A 21817-nucleotide genomic window follows, 5' to 3' on the forward strand; every position below is an offset into this window, starting at 1 on the left:
GGGTAGTGGGGAACTCTTTGTACTAGGTACTTCCCCTTACCTGACCAGTATTGTAGAAAGGTGTGATAGAAGGAAAAAAAAAAAAAGAAAAAAAATTAAAAAAAAATCCAGATACCTAGTCTCCTCTCACCTCTACTGAACATCTGGAAAACTGCCAGCAGTGGTCAGGACAAAATCAGAGCATTCAACAGTAGCACTTGCACAAGTTTCCAGCAAGCTTATTAAAACTACCCAAAAAAAGTATTTGGTATGAAGTTCTTGAAAACGGAGCAAATCAGAGTCAGGCAGGCATATGCTGCCGCCACATTTACACCCAAAATATGGGAAGAGGAACGTTTTTTCTCCATAGCTCTAATAGAAGCACCACGAAAACCATATTCCAGGAGAATTAAACTCAACATTTTATCTCAGGAATCAACAGATTCATTTGCCAGTAACATTACTGAAAATTTTTACTTTGGCTAAACTAGCAACTATACAATTTTTTCTACTTAAAAAAAATAAAAATTACATGTTTTATTTCTTAGCAGGGAGATTAGACCTGTGAATGTCAAACAGAGAAAGGGGATGGCTTCCTGTGTTTCACCAAACACATCCACAGAGCCACATGTGAACACGCACAGACCTCCTGCAAAAAAGATGGAGAGGCAGGATCTGCTCCATGAGAGGCTGGTGCAGTGCCCACCCTCTCCTGCTCAAAGCCATGAGAAAACCAAAATTACCATGTGAAACACTGGGACAAAGTTCCTGTTCAGTCTCACACCTGACCTCATCTTCAAAATCAATTTTTCACCAATACTGAATAGAGGAACAAGGACTGCAGCCTTCAGGTTCTCATTATTTCAAAGTGCTTCACAGCACTAAAAAATTAATAAATATAAATCCTAACTGAGGTCAAGTGGGGAAGACTCTGCCCATAACTTCTCTTTTCCTGCCGTCCATCAATTATGTGCTGCTGTGTGAATATAACACCTAAAGAATCAGTTCCAGTGTACACTAACTAAAACTCACAACAAACAGCTACAGGATGCAATGAAGCTACATGCTAATTTCTTATCTAATAGATGGATCTTTCCCTCCAGCTTCTCACAGATTGCTGTTGAGGTCCACATCTTCACAAGTTCTCCAAACTAAATCTAACACTCACACTGACAGTGTAAATTATGGGCTAAATAAAAATACCAGTGAGAGAGAGAGAGAAATGTTTCAGGGAATAGTGCTAAAGAATAGCAAAGCATGTAATTATTCTATATGATACAGATATAAAACACGTAGTAGCTTATCTGTGCTCACCCTGAGCAGAATAACAGGAAAAAGGGAGATGCAATTAGAACGAAAAGCAATCAATCCAGGTACACAACCATATGATTTCACCAGATTAAAAAAAAAAAACCACAGAAAAGGTACAGGATAATTGCCAGCTAAGTGGCCTATACAGGATTTTTCTGCACAGTTATTGCATATCTTTACACTATCATTACATATCTCTTCAGGGGAGTCAAGGTGCATTTTCCTTCCTTTTGAATGAGATAGATTTAACCCCACTGCAGATCAGGATGTTGCTCTGGGATGCATTGTCTCTCTCCTTCTGCGGAGGCACTGCTTTTATCTCACCAAAGAAAGACACAACTTGGAGGTAAAGTGACATAATGTGATGATAGAAACCTAAATACTGATGCTTTAAAACTAGCACACAGAAACCTTTCATTGATATTCTTTTTTTAATATATAAATACAGTGCATTGAAATTAAATCATAGCTCATTTCAGAACTGTACCTGCACTAATTTAAGTAGTCACAGCCTGTCTCAGAACTATATCTGCACTAAAATTAAAGTTTACCAAAGAACATGTCAAGTTTTTTATTCACATCTGTTGCAACAAATGTTTCCCAGTAAGTAACGTCTGAAGTATAACACAGCATTTATGTGAAAAATTGGCAAGAAGGAAATCATACATTTACAATTTCAATCATATCATTCACTATTATCCACCATTCTCTGTTCCTCTTCACAATTAAACTGTTCAAATTTCTCTTTCTTCCCACTGCAAGAAGTTTTGACTTTAAAGTCTCCGTGGTAATATTTGCTTCCAAGAAAACAGTGTATTTTGCTTTCCAAAGTCTGCAACTGGGGACAACTCAGTTGTGATTTCCCAGCCCATCTGAAGGACATCTTACTCCATTATCCCATCTGAAACTAAGCTGAGCAGATTCCTCTTACCTGTTTGTGAGCATGGTCATAAGAGTTGATGTGATTGTCAAACTCCTGGTGTTTATAGTACTGCTTGTCACAGAGTTCACAGTAGAAGTTGGCTTTAAGGTCTTCCAGAGCTTTTGCTATTGTGTTTTTCTTCTCAGCATAATCCTGGAGGGGGGCAGGAAAAAGTAATTTTAGTTTTGCCTTTGATGCTGCGAATGGATTTTGTGCTCTGCAGTTAATCATATTTGTAAACATTTACATACCCCTGTAACTAAAAGCCTTCCCATATTTGCTGTGTTACACTGCACATATTTACTGGATCTGCTGTGAGGCTGAAGATTTGCACACTTCAGTTTGCTATAGAGTTGCCAGCTCCCCTTCAGGGCTCTGTCAGAGGCTAGAAGGCTTTCCCTAGGTTCTATTTAAATACAAATATTTATCATGCTGAAGGCTATTTTCAAGTTAATTTTGATCCAAGCCTCGCTCCTCAGTAAAATACCCAAACAAGAGGATGGATACAAATGGCAATAATTTAGTCACAAGGCTTTCACGAGAAAGTTTGCTTACATAAAAAAAAAAAAAAAAAAAAAAAAAAAAAAAAAAAAAAAAAAATTACTAGGTCCTTCCTGAATGCTCGCACATATGAAACATGAAGAACATTTTCATAGCTGAGATTTGAATAATATCTTCATCACTGTGTGTTTGTCATCCCATATCAGGACACAGACATCTGTTTACCCTGCATTGGCCAACACATCACACACAACTCTGCTTATCACTCACAGGAAAATTACAAACAGGATTTTCTAATTCCCTAAATACATCGATGGTAATGTGACCTGTTGGGAAAGAGCATGGAAATGGTCTGTCATGTCAGATTAGGGTAATGCCAGTTAAACATTGAACATGTATAACCTCAGTGCAGTGGTTCCTGCTTTTGACAAGTCTGGGATGGAATGTCAGGCCAAAATCCCTGAAATCCCAAACGTGCCAAACATTGTTTAAAAATTTAAACCCCTTGGATTGGTTTCTCAGAGTTTCTTCACTGTCAGTTCTTTGGTTCAGGCAGATTAAGATAAAGATAATATTGTAATCAGAATATCCAAAACTGAGTTAATTTGGGGAAAAAGACCATATTTGCTTGCAGTTTTCACAGCTGACAATTCATATACTTCCAATATATTTTGGGGACTTTAAAATGGAAAATTTATGTTTTTCAGATTAGAATATTTTCATAACAATGTTGTTTATTCTCAAGAGAGAGGAACAGTAGTCATGAAATTAAAATTACATCCAGAAAGTACTTATTATTTAAAGTAGCACTTTAACTATAATTCAGCATGATTGGACTGCCAGCAAACACTGTCGATTCATATCCAAACTGAAGCACTCCCTCACCAAAATCTTGTCCGTTAATAGAATTGCACAAGTCACTTCAGAGTGGTGCTTTGAATATTGGCTGACACATGACAAATTCACACATTCCTAACACTTTTCTACAGTGATGTTTCATAAAAATCTGTTCCATTTAAATCTGAAGTGAGTTAGCATTTTATTTCAAGAAACAGCAGTATTTTATACTTGAAAATACATTTATGCACTATGGAAATTTCACCTGGAAATTCTGCACTTGGCTCTTGGCATCAGCAAGTAAAAACTACAGGTTTTAAACCACTTCAGGTATTGCCAGGATGTGACGTATGGAAAGCAGTGGAAACAGCTTGACCCTAAGGAGATGCACTCCCTTGAAACACTTTAAAAGCAGTTCTTGTAGTCTACAAAGGGAGAACAACTAATTTGGGTTTATTAAAACATGAAAAAGAAAAATCAGAGTTTGGGGGAATTATTGGAACTCTGAAATACTACTAAACATCATATATCTATATATATATATATACACATAAATATATATATAAGGAGATACAATGTGATGGATCCTAAGACAAGAACAGTGAACTGAATAATAATTTTTCATTATGATCTTACACTGTTGATTAACCCTCAAGCAAACTTGTGTAAGACTTGCTAATGTTGTGAAATGCCTTGAATAAAGTTCTGTAACTTCACTGCTGTTGTCCTTGACAAAAAAGCACCATTTTTGAAACAACATACTTTTTTTTCATAGCAAAACCTAACCTGAATGCAATCACATTTGGGATACCAATGAATGTTAATGAGGCAGGGACACTGGAACTCCATGGAAAACTTTACTGCAAAGGATCTTGGGGTTTCTATCACTAAATTCCTTCAGCCGGGGTTTTTTTTAGGCAGAGGGATATATTTACACTACAATAGTGCATCAAAGTTTCAAAGGTAACTAAAGAATGGCAACAGATCTGAATTAAATGCAAGTAGATGGGAGGGAATACAATAATGGGGTTCAATCCTGCATGGAGAAGGGACTTTTAAATGACAGGAACCAGAAGTATTTGACCTTGGGAACCTATGAATGGCTGTATCGGTTCAACCTTTTAAACCTGTGCAAGATTTTGATCTGTACAACTGAGGAAAGTGACTCTTAACTGTGCACCATCCCCCCCTTTGCCTTGCTCCTGCATTCTGCTAGTTTCATCTGTTGCATATTGGAAAAGGTCAGCAACACTTCCCTTTTATTCCCTTTGACCGGGTCCCTGTTAAGTACATGTACCTCTACCACGCCTTCTCTCAGGTGTTGCTCCCTGAATTACTTGGTTCAGGTTTACTCATGCATTCCTTACACCATCCCTCTGCTAACTCTTTCCACAGTCTCCAAAAGAAGATCTAAGAACACACTACACCACAGTGCCATGCACAAATCCATTCAGAGTCTCTGTTCCCTACCCCCTCCCTTTCAATTTTTTTTTTTTTTTTTTTTTTTTTTTTTTTTTTTTTTTTTAATCATGACACAGCATTAAACTAACACTTTTCTACAACTCCTTTATCATCCAGATCCTTTGCTACTGTAAAGTACTTTGCTGGCATATGTTTCTAGGCAGCTACTAAACTTTATCCAGCTTTGAAAATTTCCCATTTCTCCAGGGCTCAAGACAAACCTCAAGACTTCAGCCTATTGTATTTCACATGCACACACACAAAACCCCCCTTCAGGACACCCTTAAAGGTTGGTGCTCAGGAGATTCTCTGTTGCTGTGGGATCCCCTGTGCTAGGCTGGGACTGAAACAACTGCTCCTGCTGCTGGTTGGCACCGGGAGTGAGGGAAATCTGACTTCAAGGATGAGCAGAGACTGGGAACAGAAGAGAGGCGGCTGGTTCTGTGCCTGCCAGGCTGTTACTATCGATTTTGCAAGGAGTGCTGCCTTGGCAGCGGAGGCTTTCCCCAGCCCTGTCCATATTGATGAGGGATAACTGCCCAAAAACTGACAGGAAAAAATTACAGTCCCTGGACCTTGAGCAGCAGGAAATGGACTGCAGGCAGAAAGAATCTGGAAACTTACTGGAGAGGAATATTCCTGGAGTAAAGTAGCAGCCAAAAAGCTCACTTAAACTGGTTAAATATGATCAAGCTTAGTTTCATTTTCATCAAGATTTGCAAACCGTCCTGGAAGTTTTAAAAGAACTTTGAATTATGATTCAGCCTGGTAATAAAATCCAGAACTGAGTGTCACTTTGTTTCATTTTTTTCCCTGAAAGGCATATTATCTGAAAGCCTACAGCTATAATTCACTGTAGCTATTTTTCATAATTTATATGAAAGATCTCTAATAAGTGATTCCATCTATCAGCTAGCTTTATTTCTCTAAATCCATCTTCTCCATCCTCCAAAGCCTTAAGCCTGTGAAAATGCCACTGCATACATCTGAAAATTAGATTAAAAGCAGGCTTTATTCACAGAGGGGTTGTCACAAACCAGACTGGACTTTGTGCTCCCTCCCATTACAGGAGAGAAAGAAAGAAGGGAAACTACAGGAGTGCTGAACTCTTCACAAAGATAACTTTGGAGAGCTCGCTGGATCCCTCAGCCAAGGGGATATTTTTATGGCATGCACTTCAAGCTCATACTTCTACTATCTGCAGAAAGGTCAGCTAGACAAAAAAAAAAAAAAAAAAGGAAGAAAGTGAAATTGTAATACATTACCCATTCCAGGGTGATTACTAGGGTGAATAGTCTTACTTTACAATAAGTGTGAGCTCCTTTTATTGCAGTAAGCTATTCTGCATTTACTGTAGACTTAAATGGGTCAGGCCTGCAGTCACTGCAAAGCAAAACGTATTACAGGAATAAACCCCCTCTTCAGGATAATTTACTGGTATACTCATCCCAGAGAAGATTAGGCTGCTCTGGTCTGATCCTCTGGATTAGAGCCCATTAGACCTGACAGATGTTCCACTGTAACCTTGCTTCACAAAAAATATTTAAAGCTTTTTTTTTTTCCTGTTGCAATAACGAAAATTAAAAAAGCAAAATCGTATTTTAGACATTTCCAAAAGAAAAAAAAAGGAAATCAAACTAATACTCTTGATTTGGCAAAACTCCGCATTAGCTATATTTATATGAAAAAAAAAAAAAAAATAGCCTAAAAGTACATTATTACCAAAAAAAAAAAAAAAAAAAAAATCTCTCTATATATATATCAGCCATAACTTAAGAGCACATTTCCCTATAATTAATTAACTGTGACATCCATGAGGACAATTAACAAAGAATTCCTTAATTTCTGGTATATCTACTTGGTACTACAAAGACAGCACAAAGCAGCAGATTTTGTGGAATAAAATGTGCAACTTACTAACGTCTCCTCTGCTATCAATCTTGGTATTACTTGGTATATAGAATTTTTTTAATATCTTTGAGTAGCACTTTTTTTCCTCGTGTAAGCAGTCTATACATCATCCACTGATGTACTTGAAGGAATAAATAAAAAATAGGATACATTAATAATATTAGTGCAGTGTAGTAACAAGTCTAATTATTTATAAGGTTCCTGTCCTTATCAAGGCGGAGAGACCAAAGCAAAAGGCATTTAAATACATGGATCAAATTACTCATTGATCCTGACAAATCCATTTCCAAGCAGTGCAGAGGGATTTTCAGTAAGGAGACTGACAGCTGACTGGGAAAATAACTACCAAGAAAATTGTCAGGTTTTTTTGATTACCTAACCTGAGACTTTCCCATCAGTTGTAGGAGGTGATAGCAAACTAAAGCTCACAAGGCCACAAACACTATTTCCTTGATCCCTTCTGACATTCTCCTGTTGGACAAAGGTATTTCCAGCAGTGCCCCGACTCTTTCACTGCACTGGATGGAGATGGGCCCAAGCAAGGAGTGGTACCCTACATTAATTGAACACCAGAGGTGGAAAAAACCCCACAGTACCTTATTTTTTTTCTCTAAGACTACCTGCAGACACCCAGTTCCAACCAAAACACTCATAACATACAAGAGAGCTAATCAGTATTCTGCTGAAAATGCATAATTGAAAATGCTCTTGAAGATGTGTGAATTATTATAAAACTGGTTTCTCAGCTTCCCATTAAGCACAAAGACAGTACTTCGTGTTTGGGTAAACACCCTGGCATTAGGATAAATAACACAGTGAAATTAGAATGAAATAACAAAATTTATTCCCATTAGTGCTGTTTGCTTCCTAAAGTCATCCTAGTTTTGCAACACCACATCTGCCAGCCATACACCTACTGATGCAAAGAGCTGAATCCCACACCCCCTGCGCTAAATGGAGCGAGACAGATGAGAACAGGGCCAAGGCTGGACTCAGTGGAGAGCAAAGCAATGCAGCACGGTGTCCTGCAATGGTGAGACTGAATTAACTGGAAAAGAAGCTTACAACGAGGCAGCAATGCGTTATCAGATTTGTCTGTCTCACTTAGTTACTTGAAGCACTTATAGTGTATAATTACTTTTAACTGGGACTCATAAAATCACTTGATTGGGTTTTTTCTGCCGTTAAAACTAACTGTTGGGCACAGGCCTGTAGAATGATTTATTTATTCTAGCGCATTATAAAAACCTACTTTCAGGCAGAGCAGGCACTTCTAAGGTGAGAGTGCTGGCCACAGGTTTTTGCCTGGGAGGATGTACTAAGAAGGAGCTCTTTATCAGTGCTTATGGAAAAACACAGGTCTAGTTATACTGAAGAAAAAATTATCAACCACATCTCTACCACTAATCTTTTGACAGAGTAGAACTGAAGGAAGCTTGGCTGTAGAAAGGAAAGATGGTTTAGCCCTGGATATTATCTTCCTCGCTGAATGTTCATCACTGCTTAACGATAAGCACGGGAAGAAGTAGGTATTAATCTCCCTTACTCCTCTACATTAAATAGTCCAGTCACTCATTTTAATTAGAGCAGAATTTTGATTTTAAAACATCCTGGGATTGTAAAACACTTTGGCTTTTAATTTCCTTATAGGAGGCATGTAGATGCCTGAAGATTTTCATAGATACTTGACTTAATTCAATTGACAGGTGAGGGTGTAACATAATTAGACTCTTTGGGAAAACCAAGTTCCTCTATTTGATTCTTCCATTGACACACTGAACTAAATGAAGTGCCTTTGAACTCTGCAGAACTCACAGAGCCCTGGAGACGGACTGAAAGCCCCTCTTGAGCATAAACAGAGTGCTGGAACAGATGTCAGTGTTTGTGCCTGGCAGCACTCAATCCCAGGGTTATGAACACATTTTTCATAAACCTTTCAGGACCTGAGGAAGGGCAAAGGACAGGGTTAGGGCAATTTGTTTATTTATTTTACCACAGTTTAGCTGGCTGCCAATTGACTTGGCTGCTATTAATTTTGTATTAAAAAGTTGCTCTAGAGCTCTTCAAGCTTTAATGAGTTGGTGAAGTTAGGTTTTGGCCTAGCAAAAATTGCCAGTCAAGTTGGGCAAGGCATCAGGGAAACAGAAAATTTGACCCTATAATAAACAGACTTAATTTGAACCATGTGATTGACCGAGGGTACAACTCACACCTGATATTTCGCATACTGATATTTTCAGGATGAGAGTTCTTGACAATTATTGCGTTCAGTTTTCCTAGCTTTCGTTTGTCATGCTCAACTGTAACAATTTTCTCTTCTGCAAGATTTTTAGCATGATCCTCTATAGAGATTTTTTTTTTCCTTCTAAGCTTTCCAAACAGTTTTTCTGGTTTTTCACTCTTCTGCTTTTGCTTATATTTTTTAAGATTGTTTTTTAAAGAAAGCCAAAATTAATATAACACATGAATTGAAATAAAGATGTTTCTGTCTCATTTCATTCCCTTGAAGAATACAATTTCTCCATGACTGGTTAAAACTGCAATCTGCTCTGTTTTAAAAAATATGCTATATAGTTATTTAAACACAAAACAGCATCTCAAAAATGCAAGCATTGCATTTGCCTTGTTGAGGGCATTTCAAGTCATATTTCGAATTCAGTCAATGATGTTTTCAGAGCCAGTGTGTTAGTTGGGAGCTCCTGAGGAGCACATGGTGCCCCACTGAACTCAGCGCTCCTAGAAATCCCCACAGCAGGGCTCAGTGGTTTTTCTCTTTACAGACCTTTCTCGTGGTTCCATTTTACTATGGCTTTCCAGACCATTAAGTCTTTTCATGCAAATTTACTGTCTTTTTCAAGCTTGGGGGATCCATCACGACCAGCCCTACGTTTCATGAAGTTATGTGCTACGAGCACTTATCTGCCCAGCCACTGAGACAGAGCCCTCAGCTCTGGGCCAGGGCTCAAACGCTCCTGGGCAGCTCTGCACGTCTGCCCGACAAGCCCTGGAAGCGGGCAGGAAACAATTCCAGCTGAAAACCAGGACAATCTACTCTAGCATGCAGCTGGTGGCCTGTCTGGGCTCATCCCACTGCAAAGAGCCATGTCCTACACAGACATCTCATTTTTAAACAGAACACATGGTACAGGGTTGGAACTTCCAGTTAAAAAAAAAGCCCCACGACCACAACATCAAACCCCCAAACCCACTAGGAATTACTCACCTGAGCTCCTTCAATTGTCTAATTATGAATATTCATGAGCTTAAGATTTGTGTTATGATGCAATATGGATGCAGCAAATATTTATTTTCCTAAAATTAATCTCAGTACAATCACAGTTCAGAAGAACAATTCATCTAAAGAGAAATAAAAACCCAAAAATAACAACCAAAGAAAAATAAAAATCACTCCTTTTGGCATCATTAAATAATGCAAATAAATCTTTTTACTCAGAAGCCCAGTGAAAAAAGTTTGCCCTAATGGGAAATGGGATTAAGTTTAAATTTGCCATAGAGAACAGTCCTTGAAAAAAATCCTTCTAAAGATTTTTTCTACTCTTGAGTTGATTCAAAATCCTATTCATAATCAGTATTCGAGTGTGATGAGGATGCTTGGTCTAGGTGAAAATGCAGCAACACTACCAGGGCAAAGAGAAATGAGACTGTAGGAACAGTGCTTTGCAAATACACAAAGAGATTTTGAAGATCCTTTTCTTTCATTTCTGAGATTTTTTTTTTAAGCTGCCAAACAATGAGAAGAGCCCTGTAGGGGTCTTGATTTACCCTGCTGGATCTATACTAGCTAAATTAGGAGTGACCTTTTAGCAGTCTCAGACACAGCATCTTTGAGATGAGATGAGCCTGCTCTTCCTTCTCTCTGAAAACATAATAAAAAATATTGCAAATGTCTGAATGACCTCAGGTTGGGGGAAAAAAAAAAAAAAAAAAAAAAAAAAAAAAAAAAAAAAAAAAAAGGATATTGGAGTAAGTGCAGCTGCTGCTGAAGCAGTTGCCTACATGTTAAATACAGTAGCCAACAACTCATGGCAAATATATTTTCCCAATGAGTTTTAATGACTTTGTCTGACTCCATGCAAGAAACAAATGGCAAACGAAGTGTTTATGATTGTTGTGAGCCTCACCTCGATAAAAAGTTGTTTGAACAGATACAACTCATGAGAACAGCTGCTTTATCTGAATGCTAGTGCTTCAGTTTTGAAGACTTTAGGCCGCATGGCTGGATAGCTGATAGTCAATAATTTCAATAAAAGAGAAAGACAATGGAAGCTTAAGAGAAAAGATCACCTAAGGTTCATGCATGCCTAAAAGCAAGAAGTTCCCTCCATCTTCTGGCCACAGGAGAGAAAAAAAATGTTGGCTGATTTGATACTTTTTGGTTTTGGGTTGGAAAATTGGGAGAAAACGAAGGACCGTGGTACAGCCAAAGGGCAAGACATATGGCTAGGCCAAGACTTCCGAAGCTGACAGTGTGAGAAACAGAAAAATCATGAGAAAGCATTTTTATTGATCTATTTGCTGTCTACCTATCCAGGCAAGCATTCAATAGCAGCCAACCCTGCCACGAGGGCAGCCAAACCCCGGTGCCTGATGTCCAGTATCCGTACACACGTGTGTGAGTTGGACTGGCCGGGACTGACAGTGAGCTGGCCTTGGCAGGCTGTGAAGTAGACATCAGTCTGAGGCCATGGGAAATGGGGTGTTAGGAAGGGAAAAACTTGCCCTAATGGGAAATGGGATTAAGTTTAAATTTGCCATAGAGAACAGTCCTTATGGGTATATGATGCTAATGAAGTTGCGCTATATAAGGTAATGTTCTGAGTTCTTGTATACGATTGGTTAACAACATTTTGTGTATATGGTAATGTAATGGTTCATCGTTTCATTGTTTGGGCTAAAGTCTATATATTGTTACCTTTGCCCTATTGTTGGGTCTTTCAGGGTTGTCCTATACTGTGATCTTTATGTTCTTTTGTTGGCTTGGACTATTATTAAAGTTACTTTTCAGGCTTACTCGATTGTTCCCGTCCCTATTTCAGTTGCCACCCAAGCTGGTCTGGTTCCTGTCGCATCACCGGCGACACACAATCTGATGGAAAACACCTAAAAATGAGTGGCCACTACCACCAGTGACATTTCCAAGGAGACCCTTAGGAAAGCACCAGGTCTTTGGTGGGAATGGCCTTGATGCCAGCAGTACTGCCTGCGTGGCACCTCCCACTGAGAGACAAACGCACGGAGATGGAACAGTGCCCGTGGTCATTAGCTGCATTCTGAGAGATGCAGGGAAAACCAGCCGCGTTCAAAAAATAGTCACAGCTCCCCCAGAAATATCCCACTTAAGCTCACACTTTAGCATAAACTATACAATTAGACTAGCCCTGAGTCACACTGTTGCATTTCCTGTCCTGTTTTTCTGCACTGAACATGGCCAAAATCCCTGAAGCTGAGCAAAAATGCAGAAAATGACATCTTGTCATGCTGACAGCCAACAAAATTGGGTTTTAAATACGTTTTCAATATACACTGACAAAAGCTTAGGACCAAACTAGAGCCTGAGACGTGAGTGAAGTCTGAGGAACTATTTCTGCCAATCTGTCACACACTGCAGGGCTCAGACCAGCTATCAGAGAAGGAGATGCTAAACCACAAACTCTCTGTGAGCAGAGCTAATCTACTCGTGTCGGCTTTTCCCAGAAACCAGGACATTGCAAAACCTATCAGGCCTGGTTTGAAACTCCAAATATTCCATATACCTCACTGACCACTTCTGTTAGAGAAGGGTCTGTAGATTCCTTTTGCTTTAGGGACTTTGAACAGAGTAATAAAAGACAGTTTTAGAGTCCCCAGAAGTTGAAGTGGTACTTTACAGGTACCTCCTCAATAACAAGGCCTCCTCTTTGTGCCTGGCTACTCCTGCTCAGTGCAAGCGCACTTGTTTGCAGGAGCACACAAGTTTATCTAAAGAAATCAAGCAAGCTGATCTAGGTTAAAAATAGGGGAAAAAATATGTTTACCTAAAATATGAATCAATTCACACACAGTTAAGCTCCATTGCCACCATGCCAGAGAAATCCCCAGGGAGGTTGCATGCGACAGGCAACAAATGGGTGAGATGGCCAAGAGCAACCAATCTTTTTACAGGGGAAATCAAAGCCAGTAACAAGAGCATAAGGTCCAAAAGAAACTAATGCAATGATAAAAAACCTAAAATCATGGCCTCCTAACATCATGTGCACTGTAGGGAAAAAAAAAAAAAAAAACTGCACTGTTTGGTTTCCATGAATCTACAGATCCAAGGGTCATTATTTTTCAGTCTTCACAAAGAAGTTGCTAAATGGCTGAGAACTGCTCAGCAGTTACAGCAGCATGACCTCCAGCCTCAAGGATCCTCCGACATAACTAGAAAAAAAGACTGGAAGGGAGAAAGAATGGCTCAACACACTAGACACAAATGTACACTGAGCAGATGCCAGCCTTGGTGGTGAGCTCAAGGTGTTTGGTAACAGGAAACAATATCTTGCACACAAATACTTCATATCCCTGCATTATTCAGTTCTTTCTTGGCCCTAAGCCACACCCGCCCCATCAAAAGTTGTCTCTTTTTAGTCAAAATTAACTCCAGTTGCCTTGAAGAAACAAAGAGCAGAAAATACCCCACACCATGGAAACTAGTAGATGCACAACAGGCTTCCCAGCAGGACTCATCAGTGGAATGTATGCAAAATTAGCATTTCTAAACCTGATAATCATTTTCTTTACAAAGCAAGAGTATGGAGGCTGATACAGGAGTCACGTGAACGGCACTCCAGCTTAGCTACAGTTAGTAGTAAACCAACAAAATTTTATATCAACACAATATGGCTATTTATAAAAGAAACAACCTGGCAGTCTGGATAGAGAGCTTAGCACAGCCTGCTCAAAAGAGTGATGCTATGTAGTGGTGAGTGGACCAAAATGTATGTGTGCCCAAAGCTTAAAGGTCTTGGGATCTTAGATCTCGTTCTTCAGCAGAGCAGGGCACAGCCAAGCAACTGCAGCACAGGCTGACTTCCTCTGGGCTCGAGATCCAAGCGTGGATCCTACAATATTAATGAGTAATATCCTCACAATGTAACCTGCTTTTCTTTTCCATTAGACCCTACATTATTGAGATATACATAAACTCTTGAGATCTTCACTTCCCAGTTAACTGGGGCAGACAAGGGTTTGCCATTCCTTGTGTACGTGTGCGTTAAGATGCACGCACGCAGGGCATGGCAGCTCCCACCACGAAAATGAGACTTGCTTCAGGTGGTTTCATTTCAGCCCACCTGACCTGAATCAAACTGAAGATGTACTGCAAAAGCTACACTTGTGCAATGGCTGACTCCACCAGTTGATCACCATGTGGTCTTTTCACGGGTGTTAGTATGAAAACAGCAGAGTGAATACAAATAACAACTTTATTTTAAAAAGAAACACTCAGCACAGACAGCTCTTCCAGATCAATATTCCTATTTTAAAATACATTAATCTAGCACTCAGTTTATCAAACAAAAAACCTGCATATTGACACATTCCTTCTTAAAATTGTCCTAACAATCCAAAGGATTTCACCTATTTATTATATGTATTTTGGGCATCCTGTGAAAAAAATAACTATTTCCACCAAATGAATTCCATCACATAGCAAAATACTTCATGGCTATTAAATGAGATTAACGTATTTGAACTACTCCAGACAAGCAATTTATTTCCTCCAAACAGGGTGGAAGGGCACTCAGCAAAGGAGGCTCACACTGAAGTTTTGTGTCAAGCTGCTGCCAGGAGGTGTTAAATGAAGACAAAGCACTTAGGGTTTTTGCTCCAATTTCATCCTCAGCAATGCAAATGAAGCTTTTATAGACGCATTTTTAAAGCACTGTTTCATCTGAGTTTTTGGTGGTGTATGTTTTGATCACTTTGCACGTCAAATTTCACATGAGGAAGTTTAAAATTATATGCTTAAATACACACATGCATGTGTGTGGAAAAAAAAGTAGATGGCAACTTCATTTATCACCATCAACCTTGTTTTCATAAGCAGCTTTTCAAACAACTTGATCTACAAGAGCACATTAAAGCAAGTAATGACCATGGCCCTGCACTGATGGCAGCAGAGCTCAGCCAGCTTCCACAATGTGAGTCAGCAATTGTTCTGTGATATCTTTAATTTGGTACAAGCTAAATCCTCTTAAGAGTGCCTGCTGCAATCCAGAAGGTCAAACAGGAAAGTGGCAGAAAATCAATACTGACAGTTTCTGTCACCCTCCACAATCTATATAGTTCTTTCTAAGCCAAATTGCTTCTTTCTAATCTTTCTAATATTTGGCTGCTCGAGTCTCTCTCATGTAACATTAAAAAAAAAAAAAAAAAAAAAAAAAAAAAAAAAAAAAAAAAAAAAAAAAAAGGGTGGGGAGAAGAGGAATAATTACTTTCCTGAAGAGAAAGTTGTAATTCTAGCACCAAAAATCAGAACAAAACTGGTTCTTGGCTGGAGTTTTTGCAGATACCGTTGTGCTCAAAGTTGCATTTTCATACAGAGACTGTCCAAAGCCACAGCAAAATGCCTGACTGCACTCCTGTATCAGCCACAGCATTTTTGAGGTGGGTTAGCGTAAAATTTGAAAGCCAGACTAATACCAGTTGGGCCCATTCAATTTTCTTTCAGCTGTTTAGAAAGAACACTTCCTCTATTTACAGGTTTATAAGGGTTACTATGAAAAGACAGTGAAATAAAAACGCCAGAGGCCTTAAGATTAAGCTTTAAAAAAATGTCTTTCTTGCCTATTGTACTTCTAATTATTAATAAATACCAGCACTAGTAATCAATACATGCAACCTGGAGAAAAACACTAATTTTTCAGGGAAGGGATTTTAATACAAAGAAAAGAAAAGAAAAGGTCATTGTATTCTAAACCAGATTAATAAATTAGTCATCCCTTTAACATTGATAAGAAAATTTAACAGGTGCTGCAGCTGGTAGAAATCTCGGCTTTAAAAAAAAAATGCCTTAACAAAACCAGTAGAAAAATACAGATTTTAGCAGATAGTAAATGACAATTCAAAAAGAAGGCTGAAAACTCATGGAAAAGAACCAATGCTCAGCAGTATCCTGCTTTTATTTGGACTCTTCCCTTGAGAATGTGAGACACAGCTGTTGATTATAATAATTTTTTCCTGCATCCTGATTTTGTGAGGGTTTTGAAACATTTTTTCGTGACTGTGTCCCCACCACCTCCAAGCTGGGCTTTCCAGCTCAGTGAGCAAGTGATGCAGAGCTGTGATGGTGGTCAATCACTTTGGGTTTCTAAAATAATTCTGTTCAATCTTTTCGAGAAAGCTGTTGAAGTATTGATTTTTGTCTTTATTAAAAGAAAGCCTTTCTTTGGCCAACTGAATCCAGCATCTATCTGCCTGGAAATACAAACCTACAGCAGTGGCTGAAATGAAGAGCAAGCCCAATACCTTATCACACAATCAGGGATGCTCCCCAAAAACCAGCTCCAGCCAACCAACCACCTCCAGGCGACCAACACCTTTCTGACAGGACAGGAAGGTGGGATTTCTACCTGGTGTAGGGCAGGCACAGCCCTGTGCCACAGCATCATAGGGATTAGTTATACATTTTCCCTGGCTGGCTTCCTTTAGGAATTATCAAGCGCTAACTATAGGAGACTCCCCTTTAAAGATTATGTTGATGGTATATAGACATTCTTTCCATAGAGACTGCTTCCTTTTTGGGAATATCTTGCCAAGGGAGGTGTATATGAAATTACTGCTGTGAAAAACAGCTCCTGGAAAAGCGATAGGAAGGAGCAGAAGCTTTCACTCCTTTCCCTTTCTGGGGCCAGTGTTTGGCTTCTGCTTTAAATGGCAATTCAGCCACTGAACATACAGTTTTTGATCCTCAGTTTGCACACTTAATTTTAAAGGCCATGAGAACAGAACAATTTCACAGAAATTCACTGACCTTTTAAAAAGCTTTCCTCTACCATTTTCTCTCATAAATTGGTAAGATATTTAGTAGCATGAAACTTTTAAGAAATACTTTTTCCCCCTCCCTACCTGATTCTAATCATAGTATTCTTTATTTCATAAAAATAATTGTTAAATAAAGCTTTTAAAATAGTTTTTAAAAGTAATAGAGTCACAAAGAGAAGTAGTAGACAAAACAGTTCAACAGTAAAATAAAAATGCAAATTCTTAATATTTAAATACCTGCTTGCATAATCTCAGAGCTCCTTCCACCAGTATTAGTAGCTTAGTCTTTATTTTGGGCAGCTGACTACATCAGAAAGACAGGCAGTAATATTCTTGGGAAAAAAAAAAAAATAACACTTCTGTCCCACAAAACATGGCATTTCATTCTTCACTTCAAAGATTTTTCTTATATTGAGAAGGTTCTGTTGCAGGTTTTGTGTTATTGTGACTACAGTAATATTTATTATGATTATTAGTTATGGTTTGGGTTCCTGTCTCTGGAACATTAAAATAATGTTTCAAAAAAACCTCTAATTATATAATGATGGCAAAATTTTAGACTTTCAGGTCTTGTTCCTTCTCCAAAAGTGACACATATACGAGATTTTACATATGTAGATACACGTTTGTACTTCTAATGGTGCATTTTAGTACTTCAACACTAGGCTGAGTTTGGGGGAAAGAATTTTTGAACAGAGGATCATGGCATGCCTGTTGGCATTTATTAATGTCAGAAGAAAGCTGACAACTTTTCTGCAGCCCTCGCACGCATTAACGAGCATCCCACCAGCTCTGCTGTTGGCACAGCAGCACCAGAAGGCAAAGCCAGGCTGTTGTACTTATTTTTTTCCAGCCAGAGGGGAGTAGCTCTTAATCTACTGCTGAAGGTATTGACTTTACACGAGCAGAAAGGTGACACCAGTATCGTCTGTGGGCAGGATCAATGGAAAGGTGAAGAAGTCAAACAATCCCACCTAAATTACAAGAGAGCCACATTAATGCCACCGTAAAATCAGATAACAGGGATTTGACTGAACAGCACAGGGGAGAAAACGTGATGTGCTGGGCTAGCACTTAACTTCACTAACCAATTTAAACCTGTGCTCTCCAGATTTGATTACCCACATAACTATTTGGAAGCACAATGCCATTACAGAAAAAGGTGTACAGGATCTCTCCAGCGCTACGTAATTAAAAGCAAACATTGATCATTTTACTGTAGAAGCCAGGACCTCTGTGAAACAGAACTTCATTGAACAATAAATTCAACTGCAAATTTACAAATTATTTTAAGATTAAAGCATGTTGCATTACACACACGGAGCTACACACTCTGGCCGCTAGCAGAAAGTATTCATTACAAAAGCAGTCATGCTTCAGTGACAGCAATTATCATCTCATACTTGTTAAATGCCACACAGAATGAGACTTGCTTCAGATGGTTTCATTTCAGCCCACCTGACCTGAATCAAACTGAAGATGTACTGCAAAAGCTACACTTGTGCAGTAGCTGACTCCACCAGCTGATTACCGTGTGGTTTTTTCATGGGTTTTAGCATGAAAACAGGAGAGTGAATACAAATAACGACTTTAATTTTATCTTTGTTTTAAAAATAAATCATCCATGCCTGCATTCATCGTGGAAAAGCAATTTTACAGGTTTCATTTCAACAGATGTAGCTTAACATCATTTTAAAGACTGTACTTCAGATTGGATTTGCTCCAGGTTTATAATACTGAATTACATATATTAGTAACAGTTGATTATAAGCGATAAATTTGGGATGAACAGATTTCCTTATTTCAAATATGCAAATACAAACTGTGAGAGTACCTGGAAAAACTTTTGAACCTGCACTTGGTACAACAGTAATGAAGCCCCCTGCACTCATGCTGAAGCAATGGCTCCCAGCAGATCCCTGCCTTTTGACTGAGCTATTTCTGTTACAGGTGGCAAAAAGCCTTTTCCTACAGCACAGCAGGAGGCTCAGAGGATTGCCACGCTTTGGGACATCAGTCACTTCTTCTGTGGAGGTTCTAAAAGAGCCCCAAGCATGCTGCAGCTCTCTTAGAGAGCGACAACAGAGAGCAAGTGTGAATGAAAGGCTGAGGAGTTGCCAAAGCCTGCTAAGAAAACAGCGTTTACCTTTCCGCTAATTAAAGCGCAAAGAGGGGCTGCCTTCCCGGAGCCTGTACAGGGGTGCGCTCTCAGACAGCTTTTCTGAAACACAAACCAACCAAATGAAGGGGGTCTCCTGGCAGGCTTTCTTCCCTCATTTCACACATGTTTCTAAAGCCCATTGAAGCTGATTTTTCCTTGCCATTTATACCTAGATAACAGGGGAGAACTAAGGGCTGTTCTCTCAGCCTCCTCTTATTCCAATTGTTTGGCAGAGCACAGATTCAGTCAGTTTTTAACAGCAAATAAAAGCTTCTCAGTAAAAGAGAACAGGCTGAGTTAGGGAAAGAAAAGTGCTGATGAACCACAGACACTAACTTTCTTTAGCATATAAACCACAGATTTGATCTAGACTGATAAAACCAGTGATACATCAAAGCAAAAAGTCCCTCTAAACTCCCCATCAACAGGACGTGTTGAATTACCAAATTTAAAATGTTTGCATTTTCTTCTCAGCTCTGTATGTATGAAATTCTCTGTTTAGGAGTTTGCACAGCTTTTATGTTGGAAAGCAATTTTTTTCTAAACTAGAGAATCTAGCCTGTTAGAAACAGATCTCTCAGGGAAAGTTGAGACCTTAAAGTTATTTAGTGAAGATGTGAAAAGCTCAGCCTCAAGGAACTACAGATATCTCCATTTTCAAGAACAAATTTTTGCCTCTTTTTTTGTTTGTTTGTTTGTTTATGGGGTTTTGGGGGGGGGTTTTGTTGTGGTGGTTGTTGTTTTTTTGTGGTGGTTTTTTTGTTTGTTTGTTTTTGTTTTTGTTTTTTTTGTCTAGATATGAAGTGAGTACCTGGAGCAAACATCTTATTTCTGTAAGACTGCCCAGCCCTAACACACCAACAGCCTTTTGGTCAATAATAGTCTCCTGCAATGTGATGCTCACAAAACCAGTAAGCAAGACAGGTCTTGAGTTTAGCTTTCCGAAGGTAACTTTAAGATTCAATTTGCAGCCCCTTTTATTGTTTAAAATGTGATATTACATATTTGGGGCAAGAGCTGCAGTTCTGGGAGCTTTAACATCATATACAAATGTAGCACCAGGAATAGTCGGACAAAAGTTGCAACAACTGACACTGTTCAGCAGATTTCTGTGTGTACAGCACCCACAGGGTCATGGAACTCACTCAATAGTCTATTTTAAATGATGTAACTGTCTTGAAATGCTGATGTTTTTCTGAAATATTTCGGAAAAAGTACTTTGTGTTTCCACAGACGTATTGAATGCTTGCATTACTGCATCACCAACATTACTTTTAAAAAGCTTGTTAAAATAACTCTATTCTAAACCAGCAAATTCAGTCAATAAACAGCAGAGCTCTGCAATCTATGCCTCCAGGGCTCTCCCTGGTCTGGAGGTTCAGATCAGTAATGAGGGGGCTGAAAATCGAACTCCTCACCAATTTTTTCCCCCTCTGTTCCCCTGACATCACATGCGTCTTTAACACCTGCAAGGAAGCCAGGAGATTTGATATTAAACTACAATACAGCTAGAAATTGGTGAGGCAAGCAGTTTAGATCTGATCATGCTGATGTCCCACTCCATCTGAGGTGTTTGACCTCAGCAAGGAACGAGCTGGCAGCCGGCTCCCTTTAACAATGGCAGTGATGAAACAAGGAGGACCTGCCTTCTCCAAAATGTGTCGGGGTCAAGTGCAGTGGAAGAAACTGATGCACATAATCAGCTTGGTCTATTTGCCTCAGACAGCCACACTTGCTCCTCAGAAAGTACTGCTCACCTCAGACATTTATTCAGCATTTGTATTTCCAACCAAAGCTCACGAGAGGCTGAGCAGGCATCTTGAAAGTTCCATCTGAAGGGATGGTTTACGCTAAGAACATTTGTTACTCCAAAGCAAATAGGGTTTGAGATGCTTTATGACAATCACATTACAGCTGATAGAGCCAAGGCTGAGAAGATAAAATTAACTGGCAAAAGGAAATGGATAATTTGTTGCCCCTTTTCTTCCTCCCTTATCCCAACACTTCTAAGCATCACCGCCATAAGGAGTAAAAGCAAAAAATAGTGCAGGAGATGCTGCAATTCAATTATAACTGCCTGAGAATCAGAATGGGACTGCAAGTCAACAGGTCTTAACATATAATAGGACTCCTACAAATGAGTCTTCAAAAGGCACTGAGGAACCCAGAGACAGGGAGCCCCCAGGCACCCACCCACCAGCACACCAGCCACTCTTCTCTGAACCATCAACTTGGAAGTGGATTTGAACCTTTTCTCAGTAAATTCATCAATTCATATAACCAAACAGGCCATACCAGCAAAGCCCTATCTTTTATTGCCACTGCAGCACTGCCTTTTGCTTCCCAAGCAACTTCCACCCACCCCCCTCAGTTCAGCCATGCCCTTTTTCTCTGCCTTCATTTCACAGGAACAGAAAGGTAACCCTGCAGCCTTTAAAATCACAGTTTATGCGAATTTCTAGGTACAATCTGAACGACAAATACAAATGAAGATTGAAACTAATGAAATCAACATAAACGTGGCACAATTTAGCATGGGAAAACGGTTTAGGTTGGAAGGGACCTTAAAGATCGTATCATTCCAAGCCCCTGCCATCAGCACAGATACCTCTTCCACTAGACCAGTTTTTTGAAACCTGGAGTTTCTTTTTCCTTCCTTCCAAAGAAGATGGGCTTTTTTTTTCCAGTTATTTTCTTCTGTATAATTATAA

The 21817-nt window shown here is 39.2% G+C and overlaps 1 protein-coding gene across 1 annotated transcript in view; it reads right to left on the reverse strand.

The window, feature by feature from the left end:
* ZNF804A (zinc finger protein 804A) overlaps window positions 1-21817 on the reverse strand; it is a 147956-nt gene that overhangs the window by 34212 nt on the left and 91927 nt on the right. Inside the window, exon 2 of the mRNA XM_040070012.2 lies at window positions 2222-2365. Coding sequence (XP_039925946.1) covers window positions 2222-2365 — 144 coding nt within the window. The remainder of the gene's footprint in view (window positions 1-2221; window positions 2366-21817) is intronic.

This window comes from Hirundo rustica, chromosome 7 (genome assembly GCF_015227805.2).
Source record: "Hirundo rustica isolate bHirRus1 chromosome 7, bHirRus1.pri.v3, whole genome shotgun sequence".
Lineage (NCBI taxonomy): Eukaryota > Metazoa > Chordata > Aves > Passeriformes > Hirundinidae > Hirundo > Hirundo rustica.